Source organism: Salmo salar, chromosome ssa05 (assembly GCF_905237065.1).
Source record: "Salmo salar chromosome ssa05, Ssal_v3.1, whole genome shotgun sequence".
Taxonomy (NCBI): domain Eukaryota; kingdom Metazoa; phylum Chordata; class Actinopteri; order Salmoniformes; family Salmonidae; genus Salmo; species Salmo salar.
In genome coordinates this window covers 58,134,272-58,148,369 of record NC_059446.1, presented here as the reverse complement: position 1 = coordinate 58,148,369, position 14,098 = coordinate 58,134,272, and the positions used below count along the sequence as shown (strand labels likewise).

Sequence of the window (14,098 nt, the reverse complement as noted above, 5' to 3'; positions counted from 1 at the left end):
GTATCCTGAAGTGAGGCTTAAAAGTCCCTAATCTGCATGTCAATCATTGAGAGATTGAGAAATTTTTGAAAACCAAAAGCTGTATTGAAGACTAATCACACCATATACTGTATAATAATAATAATAATAATAATAATAATAATCAACATAGTCTCAATAGAATATATCAACATTTTGACATTTAATGTAGTTAGCCTAGATGTCAACCAAGCTGACGTATTAGTCACATATTTCGGCGAGCAGAATTCTCTGGGAACTTCCTCATCCACAAGCCATGAGCATAATTTCCACATCCCTCATCAAACTAGTCTGACCATAGGAGTGGACTCATACAGGGAAAGTGAAAATTGGTCTCTGTATCTAGGTCAGCTCTTGTCTCGCCTCGGCTTCAGAGGAAAAATAAATCATTGGCAAAGGATACACTTTAATGATCCCTTCAGTGGTCTCCCTGCCACACCGGCTGCTACATGACTATTGACATGCCTTGGTTTACTTTTGACCAGTATGTGTTAAAATACATATTTCAAGCAATAGCCAACTAACAAGCAATATCTATGCTTAGATAATCTTTAAAAAGTTATGCAAGTTATTACTAATTTCCCCAAGACCCATTGATGCTGTTGAATGAAAACAGAAACTTTTCAGGAAATGGAGAAAAAAAAACGGCCATATTTTCTCATTAATGAACATACAATTATGAAACCTCAGAAGCTATTTTGAATACATGTTATTGGTCCTAGAGTCATGAAATGTTCAGAATTAACTGAGGGGAGTTACTGCTTTCAATACATGTAAAATAAAAAAATGCAGAATTGTAGGTATGAGGTATTCATCTGACAGCGATGTATAATTTAGTCTATTTATGCTATTCAACATTTTGCAACACCCACTGCATGCTAATTGGCTGCTCAAATCGGGCAGCACCAATAGGGTTGATGGCATATTTCAGCTCATTACATCAATTAAGTCAAGCTTAGCACCATGACAGACAAATGTTGGGAGAACTAGAGTCTAGACTACAAGTTAACATGAGAGGGCCTCTGACCGATGACACCTGTTAAAATGGCCAGCTTCAGTCAGCTGATTCTAGCCATCCTTCATGGTTTGCTCTAGTCGGGCAGCTTAGTCTCCTATTCAGAGGCCCCCCACTTTTGTTAGTGTCTTATTGGCCAAGGTCATGCCAAATATTTATCACCACATCTTGTTCAGCCTATCAGCAGCCTTAATTTCCGGGACTTCTGTTTCAGTTGGTCTATCATCAGAAACGTGCTTTCCCCATCCTGATGAGCACTTCCACAGTTTCCCTCCTGCTGAAGTGTTCCTTCTGTGGACTGAATCCCTGTAGGTCGGATGTTTAATTGTGCGTGCATCTAAACGTAAGTGCCTTGAGATCTGTGTCATGTTATGTGGAGCTAAGTTTAGTGGTTTATTGTGTACAATTACCATGTGTTGATCTTGTTAGCTAGCTCGCGCTCCCACTAGCACTACCGTTAGCATTTTGCATTGGAATGCGTGAGCATTTTATATATATATATATATATATATATATATAAATACACACATAACTCATGCTCATTGTATTTATATTATGTATACATTTCAACATTACTGTAATATTTATTTGAGCACATTTGCCTGAGTTTCATGTGTACAAGTCCAATAGGTTGTTTAGTCTATTGCCATGGGACTAGGCCTTATGCCTGCTGTAGTGCATAGCCCTGGCTGTTATATACTTACCTGTGCTAGCTTATACAGCCATGTTGTTCATATTATAGTAGTGCTATAGCCTAAGTTTTCTTTCTCCGCTTCCCTGTAAGAACCATAGTTAATATCCGTTCTCACTGGACATGATTCTCAGTTATCTGAACCATGAGTGGTCAGATGTGTGTGTGATGTGTGTGTAAATGTGGACATCTTCTTCCATTAAACTCCTCCTAACCTGGACATCCGCCTCATCCTTCTGACCGGACATTCTGTAGTGGTTACTACCGGCCTTAAGCCAGCACCTAAGATTTCTTATTACATTCATGGTCCTTCAATTCTGTACAACTCTACCCCTATTTTTCAACACCCACCCACACACCCACACACCCACGTACACAGCCACACAGACCCACATCTAAAGTGTCCTCTGTCTGAAATTCACTCTCCAAAGATCCTTTATTGGCATCTTTACGCTATGTTGTTGGTCTTTAATCCTATTTTAACACAATTTGGTTTCTGGTGACTGAAGTAGTGCTCTTCAAAGTTCAGGCATTTATACAATTGCTGGGAACGAATTACAACAATGTCAATGCTGTTAACTGGTGCCTCAAGCACACAGTATTGTTACTGGTAGAGTTCTATGTTTAATGCCTCTCCGGATAATGGCCATGCACTTTTGGGTTAAATGTAATATAGCCTGTGAAAAACTGAGGTAACACTGGGAAAACATGACGCCCTTGTTGTTCAATGTAATGGAGGAAGGCATTTAGTATGACTTTTTTTAAGGCATCTTAATGAGCATTTAGAAAACCATTATTGAATGTTAAACAGTTAAGTCCTATATATGTTACACTCATAGCCATGTTGTGAATAGATGCAGTGTAGAGGTCAATGGAACTCGACCAAAACAATGGAAATTGCCATGGAAACGTGTGGGGGAAAGATGCCGTTGTGGAAAGATTCCGAATGTCCTCATTGCCCCCCTGCAAAATTAGCATACATTTAGGCTATTGTTTATATGTGTATTTCACACTATGTTGACGTAAAAATTGGAGTATAATGGTTGTATGGATGTCAACCCCAATACATGTTCATGTCATCGTCAACAATGAACTGCGTTGCAGTTAAAAATGACTTTGACTACCACCACCGATTTCTGTGTGGTACTTTAGCTATTATACCAGCTTATACGAACAGGAGTTAGCATTAAGCAGTCACTTCTTCTAAACCTGAAAAGGAACAACTTCTAAATGTTATGCAGCAAATACAGCCAACTATATCCAAATCGGACATTAGTAACCACATTGTGGTCCTGTTACAATACATCAATCATGACGGATTTGACGAATATCCACTTTGTTAGATTTATTGAACGTGCACCAATCCGGCGCCATTCTATCCCTGTGGTCTGAGTTCTATTGACCTCTACCACATCTATGCTATATGAAGTTGCCAAGAATGTGTTTATGACACATTTTACAACGGATGGGTCTAATCCTGAATGCTGATTGGTTAAAACCTCATTCCAGCCGGTGTCTATTCCACAAGTTACCCCCGGCTAAATCTATGACGTTAAAATGCCTATTTACTCTGTTTCATCTGACTGGGAAATCCACTGTCTCATCAGCCCAGCCAGGCAATTTATAAACTTGATCTCCACTATAAAAAGCATCTAGACATTACTTAACATTTAGTTAACAGCGGAGATTTGTATAAACCTTCCCATTTGTCTCTCCAACATTTGTAACATTGTTTCAATATTCAAGTTCGATCTCCAGCTGTCGCATAGTAATGAACTTGTTGGGAGTCAGGATGAGACAGACAGGCAGCTTTTCTCAGCCAGTCGAAGTCATGAAAAGGGCCACATTTTTATGGATATATACAAAGAAATATCAATAGAAAACAGGTACAAATAAATAAAATACAGCTAGTTTGCAGTCTTTCCAGCTTCAGTTTGAAGTGATTATGTTAGCTGTCATGTTGGCTAGCCCCTCTGAACAACAGTGTCCTGATCATGCCTCATTAGCTCATTGTTATAGATGTGGCTTGCGAAAGTATTGAACCCCCCCTTGGCATTTTTCCTATTTTTTTGCATTACAACCTGGAATTAAAATGGATTTTTGGGGTGTTTGTATTATTTGATTTACACAACATGCCTACCACTTTGAAGATGCAAAATATTTGTTTTGTGTGAAACAAACAATAAATAAGACAAAAAAACTGAACTTGAGTGTGCATAACTATTCACCCCCCCCAAAGTCAAAACTTTGTAGAGCCACCTTTTGCAGCAATTAGAGCATCAAGTCTCTTGGGGTATGTCTCTATAAAGCTTGGCACATCTAGCCACTGGGATTATTGCCCATTCTTCAAGGCAAAACTGCTCCAGCTCCTTCAAGTTTAATGGATTCCGCTGGTGTACAGCAATCTTTAAGTCATACCACAGATTCTCAATTGGATTGAGGTCTGGGCATTGACTAGGCCATTCCAAGACATTTAAATGTTTCCCCTTAAACCACGCGAGTGTTGCTTTAGCAGTATGCTTAGGGTCATTGTCCTGCTGGAAGGTGAACCTCTGTCCCAGTCTCAAATCTCTGGGAGACTGAAACATTTTCCCCTCAAGAATGTCCCTGTATTTAGGGCCATACATCATTACTTTAATTCTGACCAGTTTCCCAGTCTCTGACAATGAAAAACATCCCCACAATGTGCTACCACCACCATGCTTCACTGTGGGGATGTTGTTCTCAGGGTGATGAGAGGTGTTGGGTTTGTCCCAGACATAGCGTTTTCCTTGATGGCCAAAAATCAAAATGTTTGTCTCATCTGACCAGAGTACCTACTTCAATATCTTTGGGGAGTCTCCCACATGCCTTTTGGCAAACGCCAAACGTGTTTGCTAATTTCTTCTTTAAGGAATGGCTTTTTTTCTGGCCACTTGTCCGAAAAGCCCAGCTCTGTGGAATGTACGGCTTAAAGTGGTCCTATGGACAGATACTCCACTCTCCACTGTGGAGCTTTGCAGCTCGTTTAGGGTTATCTTTGGTCTCTTTGTTGCCTCTCTGATTAATGCCCTCTTTGCCTGGTCTGTGAGTTTTGGTGGGCGGCCCATTCTTGGCAAGTTTGTTATGGTGCCATATTCTTAAAACATTTTAATAATGGATTTAATGGTGCTCCGTGAGATGTTCAAAGTTTTGGATATTTTTTATAACCCAACCCTGATCTGTACTCAGAAGAGGTGTGTATATATATATATACTGAGATCATGTGACAGATCATGTGACACTTAAATTGCACAAAGTTGGACTTTATTTAACTAATTATGTCACTTATGAAGGTAATTGGTTGCACCAGATCTTATTTAGGGGCTTTATAGCAAAGGGGTGAATACATATGAACGCACCACTTTTCCGTTTTTTTTATTTATTATATATATATATTTTACTATTTTGTGTATGTCCATTACATGAAATCCAAATAAAAATCCATTTAAATTACAGGTTGTAATGCAACAAAATAGGAAAAACGCCAAGGGGTTGAATACTTTTGCAAGGCATTATACACAAATAAATGTAACTAGAAAACAGCTTAAACAAATGCAAATGCAGCTACTTTGTTGTTGTTTTGACTGCACTGTTTGACGTGACTCTAAGTTAGCTGTAGTTGGCTAGCTAGCAAGCAAGCGATAAGAACGTTGCCAGAACGAACGACTGGGTCACGTCCATAGATACAAAACAAAAAGACTGAACAACTGGGTCGCATCTCTGGCAACCGAACCGATAGAACGAATGACCAGCCTGCTTGGGTAGCAACCCTAGATTTGTGTCGGGACTATACCTTGTAGAAGGATTAAATAGTATTTAAAAAATTCAGCGAAATAAAGTTTTTAATACAAATATGTAAATCATTATTTCAATGTGTTGGTAACCCGTTGTATAAAAGTGATAATGCCCTCGAAGTCAGTGTTTGGAGGATATATTGTGGGCTCCCGAGTGGCGCAGTGGTCAAATGCACTGCATCTCAGTGCAAGAGGCGTTACTACAGTCCCTGGTTTGAATCCAGGCTGAATCACATCCGGCTGTGATTGGGAGTCCCATAGGGCGGTGCACAATTGGCCCAGTGTCATCTGGGTTTGGCTGGGGTAGGCCGTCATTGTAGAATAAGAATTTGTTCTTAACTGACTTGCCTAGTTAAATAAAAGGTTAAATATATATTTTTAAACAACACCAATGCCTAAATGTAAATATATCCTCCAAATATTGGCTTTTCGGGAATTATCACTTAAGTATAACACTTCATAAAATCTCAAGTAATGTACATTTTAGTCATTTAGCAGACTCTCTTATCCAGAGCGACTTACAGTAGTGAATGCATACATTTCTTTCATGCATTTTTCTTTTTTTTTTGTACTGGCCCCCCGTGGGCATTGAACCCACAACCCTGGCATTGCACACACCATGCTCTACCAACTGAGCCACAGTATAACCCAAATGTTGACCACATTGCACCACATGCATTCCAAATCCCCAAAGGACACAGTTAGGCATTAAATATTAGCAGTAGTGCTATCATAAAGTAATATTCACACACATCCACTTCCTGTTGTTTTCAGTTGTCATTCATGTTATTTGTTAGATAATTTATCTAGAAACTGAGAATGTTAGAAATACACTAACATGCCGGTATACTAAGTAGTTCATTCCCTTCCATCAATAAGAACTAATTACAAGGTTGCAAAATCTATAAAGAATATTTCTCAGAGGTCTCAAGAACAGGAACTTTTTGTTGCAGCTTTAAGAGCTCAATGATAAGGGGAGGCATTGCATTATATTCAAGGCTGAACTTTCATATTGATTTTCCTTTTGATAGGAGAGACGGGAGCACAGTCCTAATTTGAATTTCATTGTGTAGGAAATTATGTCTAGTTATTCATTTTGCGGGCTCCATGAAAATCAACTGTATGTCCTATTCAGTTCATTTAGTCATTTATTGTAGAAATAGGAAAAAGTCTTCCAGTCAGATGCAAATTTCTTTCATTGTAGCCGAGCTTGGTCAGTCGGCCTTCATCAGAGCATAGTCATTTATTGAAGAAAATGGGAAGTATGTTTCTGATTGGCTAAGGTAGAATGTCCATCCATAGACCTACGCAGAATTCTGAGCATCTGTACAGTTATTATTTAGCCTTACTTTTCTTGATTAAATGCTGTAACGTATACATTCTTATATGGTCAATACATATTGACTAATATGAATTTAAAGTACCAAATAAATTGCTGTCGAAATGACCCCATCTCCCACAAAAATGTGAAATTAGTGACAATTGAGGAAGGTCTGACTTTCTAGATAACAGACCACAAACAGTTTGGCCACAAACAGCTCTACATATCAACACTGTACTAATCATACCACATTCTACCAACGTGATTGTGAATACTGCGCAAAAATATACTATAATAACAGATTTGTTTTAAAAGTTTGCTATCAATTAAAACAGAAGTTTGACATGTTCTATGCCATACGAAAACAAAATCTCTGAGAAAAGCTGTACTTCCTGCTTCAACCCAACAATATTGATTGAATTCTCAGTGAACCAGCCTGTTTTCTTGTTTTCGTGGCTCATAAATCCAACCACCTGTCAGTCTTTCAGCATGACGGGAACGAGAGCGCTGAAGAAAAATATCCCAATCAATATTCAGCATAATTTTTCAGTGTAATTATTCTGGCACCGAAACGACAATGAGCGGTGAGGATAATTTGCATATACATTTTAAGCAGTTATCATAATGAATGTGCCAGCAATGAAGTCTGATCATCCTTTGTAAAATAGTGTTATCAAGCTAACTTCAGGAGAGATTAGTCGAGCAAAATTGCTTTTGATAAAGTCCTGGCCAGCACATTTTGATTGGATCCATTGGAACTATAATGTGGAACATCTAAAGTTGTTACACATTGTTGCTTTGTCCTTCAATGAACTTCCAAAGGTGCTTAAAAAAGTATATAAAATCCATGTTATTTCTCAGTGGTTGATAAAATAATTGCTAATCTTTAATAAAGACATTATTGCAGTATCTTTACCACAGTATTCACATAAAGATACCTACATACTCCATGATTTTCAAAATTGCTCAGTGTATAACCTTCACAAGACACAAGCGCCTAGGTTTTTGTGTAGTGTGGGACACTGACGAACATTACATTTTAAGGCGGCGAATATTGTGTAGTCTGAATTCTTCAGTCATTTTAAAGGGTTAAGAGCATTTTGATGTCATGTGTTAAATTCTGTCTTTGTGAGTCGACTTCCTTTCTGAGCTGGACGATGCTCCAGTCACATTTAGGGGACATAAGTCTATTTTCACACTTCGACAGCCTCAAACTCTAAACTCTGACAGTGATACACACACACACACACACACACATAGAAAAAAAAGCCTCAAACCCTTCAGAAGTAGACAGAAATCCATTTCCAACTTGGATTTGCGCAAACTGGGGATTTAATGGCCGGCCAGATAAGGGCTTTTTTGCTGCAGATAAGACAAGCCACTGTGACACGTGCCATAGCCACCATGGTTAGAGGGAATATTTTCATATGATGACTCTCACAGTAAAATGTAAGGACAAACAGCTCCAACCTTGGAAAACACTCAAATACTCAGAGCCATGTAAAAAGCCCACTCACATCAATGACAGTCCACTGCTCCACAACGATGGCGTCGTACTTGGTGGTCACGCTCTGGTCGCCGCCCTCCGTCCCCTCCTGGAAGATGAAGATGCTTTCCACTGACTTAGGCTGCAAATCTGTAGAAAATGGAGAGGGAGGCCATGAAGGAGTTAGTATTTACAGAATGGAGGGTGTCTGTCTGTGTCTGTCTCCAAGGCCTCTAGGCTGTGCAAAGAGGAGAGGGAAGTTAATGACATTATGCAGCCGACCAGCAACCCACACACACTGGGCCATTTATTACCAGGCAGGGCTGCAGCATGGACCATTTGTATAAGCAAGGGCTATGGATTATGGATTATGTAGCTATGACAGAACAAGAGAGAGGGAAGAGAGGGGGAGAAGAATGTTTCCTTCAGGGAAGAAGCTTGGAGAGATTATAGATGAACAGACAGGTATTATGGACAGATTGTTGAAGCATAACACGATTCATCTGAAAACAATGATATGCTTTACATATTGTAGATATTTACATGGAAGGACTATTAGACCAAGACAGGGCCATGGTACCATAAAATTGCTTTTCTGTAGACTCTATTTCATTTCAACCCCATGGATATGGGTAACATTCCCAGTTTTGGCACTATTGGTATAGAAACATTGGTGAGCTTCTTCTCCATCCCGCATTTCTTTTGATTCCATTGAGCAGTGTGCTAGAACCTCTTGCCCTTCAGACCAGGGCTCTCAGTTGGCCTGAGTGCTTTCTCATTACTCCTGTACCATTTACACCCTAATAGAGTTTGTGCGGCCCAGGCTCCACCGTGAGACACTCCACATGTCATTACTCTGCCCTAATAATGGGGGAACGAGGGCCGGCTGGAAAGGGAGGGGACGACAGGGTCCTTTATTTCCCCCCCAGAAAACCCATTTAAGGCTGCTGGACGAGCTCAATTGAAGATCTCTCAGACATCTATTGGCTCCTTTCAAATACAGACATGGTCGTTGTTCATTCCCCCCCTCTCCCGCCCTCCCTCCATCCTTCCTCCACCCTACCCCTCCTTTACATCCCCCCCATCCATTGTTCATCAGACGTCTCCCTGCTTGGCGTGTAATTGGAAAGCCCTCTTGGAGATTGTGTTGGCCTGCCGATGCACTGGGATCACTCAGGTGAGATGCACACAGGGATTGAGTCCCTTTGCTTTAGGAGGAACACGCTGCCTTCTGGCATGATGCTGCCAGACACTGAGGCACCGTGGGGTTGAGAGGTTTGGGGGACATGTAGGGCCAACACAAATAACAGCATAACATTTTGAGTTGAGTCTTAAATGTAGTGAGTAAAACAGAAGCTTGGAGGGAAACACGTGTTCATTCGCAATGGGACAATGTAATCTCATCGACTAGCCTATCCTCTCCAGGCACCTGAGGTTGAACATACTGAGTGAGATGTGCGCATACTATCTCTGACACATAGAGAGTGAACTGAAAGACAAAGAGTGACAGACGTACTGATAGATAGTGACAATGGCGGCGTGAGTCGTGACACCGACTGACACGGAGCACCAACCTGACTAGGTGACAACCAGTGACAGGGGTGTGGACTGAAGACAGGCACTAAGTGAGAAAGACTGATGCTAGGTTGACATAGACTTTGAAGGAGAGACACAGAGGAGTAAAAAACAAGGAGGGGAATCTAAAGCCTTATTGACCCGCAGAAGCAACCGAATGACCCTGCCCCAAGTCCTGTCTGTTACTGACATGACTTAAACATGTGTGCTTAGCACTGCCGGGGAGAACAGGAGGGCTGTGACAGCTTATCTATATTTAAAAACGGGACAGGCAGGAATCCAGAGAGAGGAGAGATATAGAAAGAGTGGGGTTACTAATGTGTGTGGATTGGCCAGGGTTTCCTCCTATGAGCCAAAGGTTTGGAGGCTGGGAGCCACGTACCTGTGGTTACCGGGCAGACTTCTGGTTGTAGCTTGGGTTTTGAGGAATATGACATGAATAATGTACCCTGCCTTACACAAAGGCATATACTTCCAAAATCACACTCACAGTCAGTGGTGTAAAGTACTTAAGTAAAAATACTTGAAAGTTCTACTTAAGTCGTTTTTTGGGGGGGTATCTGAACTCTATTTTTGACAACTTTTACTCCACTACATTCTATTTTACTCCACTACATTCTCCATCAATTTTTCCAGACATTCAAAAGCACTCGTTACATTTTGAATTCTTAGCAAGACTCCAATTCACACACTTATCAAGAGAACATCCCTGGTCATCCCTACAGCCTCTGTTCTGTCGGACTCACTATACACAAATGCTTTGTTTGTAAATTATGTCTGAGTGTTGGAGTGTGCTGCTGCCTATTCGTAAAAAAACAAGAAAATCGTGCCGAATGGTTTGCTTTTGTCACGGGTGTCATAGGGTAGACACCAAGACGCAGCGGGAAAATATATACTCATCTTTTTATTTGGTGAAGAAGGGAAACACATATAACGTATACAAAAACACAAACAAACTGGACAGTCTTGTCAGGCAAACAGCTAAACAAGAACAATCTCCCACAAAACTAACAGGTGAAAACAGGCGACCTAAGTATGACTCTCAATCAGCAACAACGATGTACAGCTGTTCCTGATTGAGAGTCACACCAGGCCAACACAGAAATACAACACTAGACCAGCCCCCTAGAAATACAATACAAGAACATACCCAACAACCCGGAACACATAAATCAAACACCCCATCTTACATAAATACATATCTAATAAACCCTGAACCACTTAAATCAAATACCCTTTCTACATAGATACACCACTAAACCCAGAAACACTTTACACAAAATAACCCTCTATATAAACACATAACCAAAAACATGTACAACAAATACCCTCTGCCACGTCCTGACCAAACTACAATAACAAATAGGCCCTTTACTGGTCAGGACGTGACAGCTTTATATAAGGAACTTGAAATGATTTACACTTTTACTATTGATACTTAAGTATATTTTAGCAATTACATTTAGTTTTGTTACTTAAGTATATTTAAAACCAAATACTATTAGACTTTTTCTCAAGTAGTATTTTACTGGGTGACTTTCACTTTTACTTGAGTCATTTTCATTTAAGGTACCTTTTACTTTTACTCAAGTATGCCAATTGGGTACTTTTTCCACCACTGCTCACAGTCACGCACATGCACAAACACGCACACAAACACACTGGCCTTCAAGCCCTATTGCACAACCAATCTTTGGCCATAAAAATTGCCAGCACAACTTTCCTCCAGATTCTTTTCACTCTGAAGTAATACCTTATTGGAATTTCATATTCTGGGGAACTCTCTCTCTCTCCACCGGCTTTGCCTGAATATTGAAAGCCAAGCACTATGCTAGCTGTCATGCATATGAATAGCTCAAATGTTTCACAGTGCCGGCTACAAATCCTCATTGTCGCGGCGGAGATAGCGTAAGCTAAGTGTAACAAAGAAAAACTCCCCATCAACACCATTAGTGTCAATTCACCAGTAAACAAACTGCTCCCCCTCAGAACTCCAGCCGTGGCGTAGCCGTGTAGGGCTGCAGGGGTGCTGTGACACGCTGGGCTGGGTATAAATCTTTAATGCCCCTCTCATGACGCCGCAGGGTGGCAGGGCCGTTAACGTTACACAGAAGCAGCCTGCCAGTGCCACGGTCTGCGAATTCAATAACAAACTAATATCCGACCCTCCGTGCCGGCGAGGTTTCTTTCTCTCTGAACCCACTCCCACCAGTCTCCCGCCTCCATCCCACCTAGCCACGCCGGGATATTAAACAGGACTTATTCCCCCCCCCCCCTCCCACCGCACCGCCTCCTCAGTGAGCTTCACCATGGAAACCCATCTCTTCAGGGGCGAGGGCAGAGGAGCAGGAAGACACACTGTATGTGTGGTATTCCCCTGGACCATACCAGGGAGGCTGTCGACAGCCAGCCACAATCGGGAGGTAGCGCCGGGTTTAGCAAAAGGCCAGCCGAGCAGGGAGAATTCATGAATATGTATTCGAAGAGGCGAAGGACTGTAGGAGTAAACAACAGCGAAACAAGTTCAGAACAATGGAGGGAAACTTTACATCGCAGAGAGATGATTCCTCTGTAACTAGAAGGTACAGGGAGATGCATAGTTATTAGCATTGTTAATTCTGTTTTCAAAGAGAACCTAAAAGGGGTAACTGCCTACCGGTAACCAAATTTGCTTGGCTTGTTTTAGGGTTGTTACATATATAGGTTATTCCACTAGCGGTTACTTTGGTAGGCCTATGATGTCATGTAAAGTGGGAGAACATCGGAAAAGTAGCACTACCAAACAGTTCAGAGGAAGAGCTTAACAACAAGAACAACAAGGCCTGTTTCAAAAAACATCAAAAGGGGAATTGAAAAAAAAAACAAGGCACAAGAAGATCATGCAGAGTACTGGTACACAGTTGTATTTCACAGGGGACATTATGACAATCAGTGACACTTATTTTGCACTTCTGGTGCTCTGCTGCGACTGTCATTATAATCTCCAATCAAACTGAGTGTCATCGCCACTGACACGCTACATCTTTTATTGTGCCGCTTCACGTTCCAGAATGCCCTTGATGTTTATAGAGCTTAGATGGTCTCAAGCGTCAGGGAGAAGAGTTTCTTCTCATACTCTAATGTATTCAGAAATGGATCTCAAAGAGGTGCTAAATTTGGAGTTGTCTGCACGGCCATGGGTTCTCAGGCTTGTTAAAACCAGACGCTCCTCCATTTTGATGTAATTAGCAACAAACACATGATGTTGCCTTGGCTTTGATATCCTACCGTTCACAGTTCCCAAGAGGGTCACACGAACACAACGTTCATCTAGACAAACCTGTCTGTTTTGAAAAGGGTTTGGCAGGCATGCATTGACAGGCTGTTCCCAATACAGTGCACTTGACAAGCTATTTATGATAGAGAGCTGACATTTTCCAGATCAATACAGAACACGGACAAGCCAATATTTATTTTTTAGAATACACTCATTCTGTAATAAAAGATGCATATCTTAACCACACATAAAAATGGTAAATATATTACAATAACCTACTAGAATAAAGGAATTATAATAACGCGGTTCATTACCCCATTCTAAAGAGAGAAAATATGCAAGGAGGCACTCATTTGCCATCAGGTTAATTATCTGTGTTTCAGAGGCGCTAATGCGTTCACTTTAGAAGATGAATGAATTATGACTCTTATTTACTCAAGCTTAGGTTTTTCGTCACCATCAGAATTAAGTGGCATGCCCCAGGGTCTAGACACAGAGTGCAATGTGCAGTAGAGGAGTAGTACAGCACACTACCAGAACAGCAACAGCACAGACTGGACAATTTGAAAGGGGACAGGATATGGAGCCATTTTGGCAATAGCTAAGTCATCATTTCCTTTGTCTTATTATTATTAATTGTTTACATTATTTACTAACTTTGAACAAAATAAGAGGTTTGACAGACGGATGAAAAAATGACTGAGTACTTTCCATAACTAAACTCAGCAAAAAAAGAAAAGTCCTCTCACTGTCAACTGCGTTTATTTCCAGCAAACTTAACATGTGTAAATATTTGTATGAATATAAGATTCAACAACTGAACAACAACTGAACAAGTTCCACAGACATGTGACTAACAGAAATGGAATAATGTCTCCCTGAACAAAGGACTTCACCAGATTTGCCAGTTCTTGCTGTGAG

At 40.8% G+C, this 14,098-nt stretch overlaps 1 protein-coding gene across 2 annotated transcripts in view; it reads right to left on the bottom strand.

Moving 5' to 3' along the window:
- The window catches only part of LOC106605274 (raftlin), a 67,072-nt gene that overhangs the window by 11,470 nt on the left and 41,504 nt on the right, over positions 1-14,098 (bottom strand). For both annotated transcript variants that reach the window (XM_014200731.2, XM_014200732.2), the window contains exon 7: positions 8,378-8,496. In XM_014200731.2, coding sequence (XP_014056206.2) covers positions 8,378-8,496 — 119 coding nt within the window. The remainder of the gene's footprint in view (positions 1-8,377; positions 8,497-14,098) is intronic.